The following is a 2,358-nucleotide window of genomic DNA, read 5'->3' as shown; positions in this document are numbered from 1 at the left end:
CTTCTATAACAGACTGAGGTTGCTTCCAATTCTGCACAGCTGCTATCTTCGCCAGGTCGACTGATATTCCTTCGGCCGATACAACATACCCTAAAAATGCCACTTGGTATAACCAAAATTCACATTTCGAGAATTTGGCATACAACTTATGTTTTTGCAACGTTTGCAATACCACCCTTAAATGCAACTCGTGCTCTTCTTCCGAGGGAAAGTATATCAGTATATCGTCTATAAACACGATCATGAACTTGTCCAAAAATGGTCTGAAAACTCAGTTCATGGTATCCATAAAGGCTGCTGGGGCGTTGGTTAGCCCGAACGTCATCACCATAAATTCGTAGTGCCCATATCAAGAACGAAAAGTTGCTTTAGGCACGTCCACTGCCTTGATCCTCAATTGGTAGTACCCTGATCTTAGATCAATTTTCGAGAAGACTTTAGCTCTTTGTAATTGGTCAAACAACTCCTCTACTCTGGGGAGTGGGTACTTATTCTTGACAGCTATCTTGTTCAGCTGCCGATAGTCTATGCACATTCTCAAACTCTCATCATTTTTCTTAACAAAGAGCACTGGCGCACGCCATGGCGACATGATTGGCCTGATGAACCCCTTGTCCAACAGCTCTTGAAGTTGGGCCTTTAATTCTCTTAATTCTGCGAGGGCCATTTTATATGGGGGTATGGAAATCGAACTTAACCCTGGTACAATTTCAATTGAAAACTCGATCTCCCTCTAGGGTGGCAATCCAGGCAATTCTTTAGGAAACACATCCCTGAACTCTATAACGATTCGCACTTCTTCGATGTTCAATGGTTCCTCGTTTTTTCCTTGGACACAAGCCAAGTATGCATGTGCCCCTTGTCGTAATAATTTCTCATCCTTTAGAGCCGAGATCCACTTCTTTTCACTTGCCCTCTTTTTCCCTTGAAACTTGACATTCGAACCTCCGCTCTTGAGACTGACTGTCTTAGCTTTACAGTCCAATGTAGCGTTGTATTTGGTTAGGAAGTTCATTCCTAGAATCACGTCAAAATCTTGAAATTCCAAAAGGATTAAATCCACCAGGAACTCAACTTCTCCTATTTGAATCTTCCTATTTTTGTATCTTGAAGAGATTTCTAGAGACTTCCCCATCGGGGTTGCCACAATCATACGACAGTTCAAGTTTTTCGATTTTTCTCCTAGCACTTCAACAATTGCATGTGAAATGAATGAATGACTTGCTCCTGAATTTATCAAAACATGCATAGGGATACCAAATGTAGACATGGTACCTTCGATTACAATTGGGTCTTCCGCCGTATCTTGCCGATTTAGATGAAATACTCTTCCTTGCTGCACCCTGGCATTTCCTAACGACCCCTGGGGTTGACTCATCTACTGCGACATGAGGCAATCCCTTGCAAAATGTCTTGTCTGCTGGCAGTTAAAATAAGTGATTCCTTTCTTAAGGCAGTTTAGGTTGACATGTTCATCTTCTCTGCAGTTGTAGCAACCTTTCATTCCTAGCCGGCACGGCCTTCCGGGGTATTGCTTCTGGCATCTTGTGCATGGATTACTAGGCTTGAATTTAGGCCTCTTAAGATCCAGCTTCTTGCCCGCTCTATGATTACTTGTTTACTGACTTTCTACCTGAATAGATTCGATCCGGCTCAGGTTAGCCTCAGTTGTGATAGCTTGTAGCACCGTCTCTGCATAGGACTGAGTACTTATGCTGCTCAAGGCTCGCTGAAGCCTCAAATTTAGCCCCCCTAAGAACTTTTGGGCTTTGATCCTTTCATCTCCTTCATAAATGGGCATATACCTGATCAATCGGTAGAAAGCATCTTCGTACTAGGCTATAATCATATCCTCGGTTTGCCTTAACTCCATAAATTCTCTCTCCTTCTTCACCCTCAGACTTAGAGGAAAGTACTTCTCATCGAACAGTTCTTTGAACTGTTCCCAGGTGACGTATGGTGCCCTAGCTCGAGGGGTCATTGCTCGTTTAACTCATTTCCTCCATCTGTTTGCCTCGTCTTGAAGCATGAAGGTGGCATAGTTGACCTTCTCATCTTCTCCACAATGTAAGTGGTCTAGCACCTTATCCGTTTGTTCAATCCAGAATTCCCCTTCACTGGGGTCCGCGCCAAGTTTCCCTTGAAAGACGGGAGGGTTCTGTCGACGGCAGAGGTCGAGCATGTTGACTGCATGGTCGTCCCGAGAGTGAGTTCCTTACATAAATCCCATCATGCTTCCTATTATTCACTCCATTTGGTCAAGTCGACTGCTCCCCGTCTCCTGGCAAGAGTCGCCTTCCGGGTTACCACTTGCGTTTCCCTTTGCATTGCTAGCTCGTTGATTGGTTGTCCTAGGTC

General features: G+C 44.2%; 1 protein-coding gene across 1 annotated transcript; it reads right to left on the bottom strand.

Annotated features, from left to right (window-relative positions):
- Positions 1-733: 733 nt before the first annotated feature.
- On the bottom strand, positions 734-1,981 carry LOC127791670 (uncharacterized). The gene is made up of 3 exons (XM_052321648.1): positions 1,917-1,981; positions 1,627-1,805; positions 734-1,227 (listed from the first exon to the last, which is right to left on the bottom strand). The coding sequence occupies exons 1-3, from the start codon at positions 1,979-1,981 to the stop codon at positions 734-736; spliced, it is 738 nt and encodes a 245-aa protein (XP_052177608.1).
- Between the last annotated feature and the right edge of the window lie 377 nt (positions 1,982-2,358).

This window comes from Diospyros lotus, chromosome 15, assembly GCF_014633365.1.
Source record: "Diospyros lotus cultivar Yz01 chromosome 15, ASM1463336v1, whole genome shotgun sequence".
Lineage (NCBI taxonomy): Eukaryota > Viridiplantae > Streptophyta > Magnoliopsida > Ericales > Ebenaceae > Diospyros > Diospyros lotus.
This window is presented reverse-complemented; position numbering and strand designations above follow the sequence as displayed.

What these genes read in the sequence shown, in the direction of transcription:
- LOC127791670 (XM_052321648.1), bottom strand. Translation starts at nt 1,981, where the DNA reads ATGACCCCTCGAGCTAGGGCACCATACGTCACCTGGGAACAGTTCAAA. An exon ending in AAAGAACTGTTCGATGAGAA is followed by an intron (nt 1,806 to 1,916) that starts GTACTTTCCTCT and finishes CCGATTGATCAG; the next exon opens with GTATATGCCCATTTATGAAG. An exon ending in CGAATCTATTCAGGTAGAAA is followed by an intron (nt 1,228 to 1,626) that starts GTCAGTAAACAA and finishes TGATAAATTCAG; the next exon opens with GAGCAAGTCATTCATTCATT.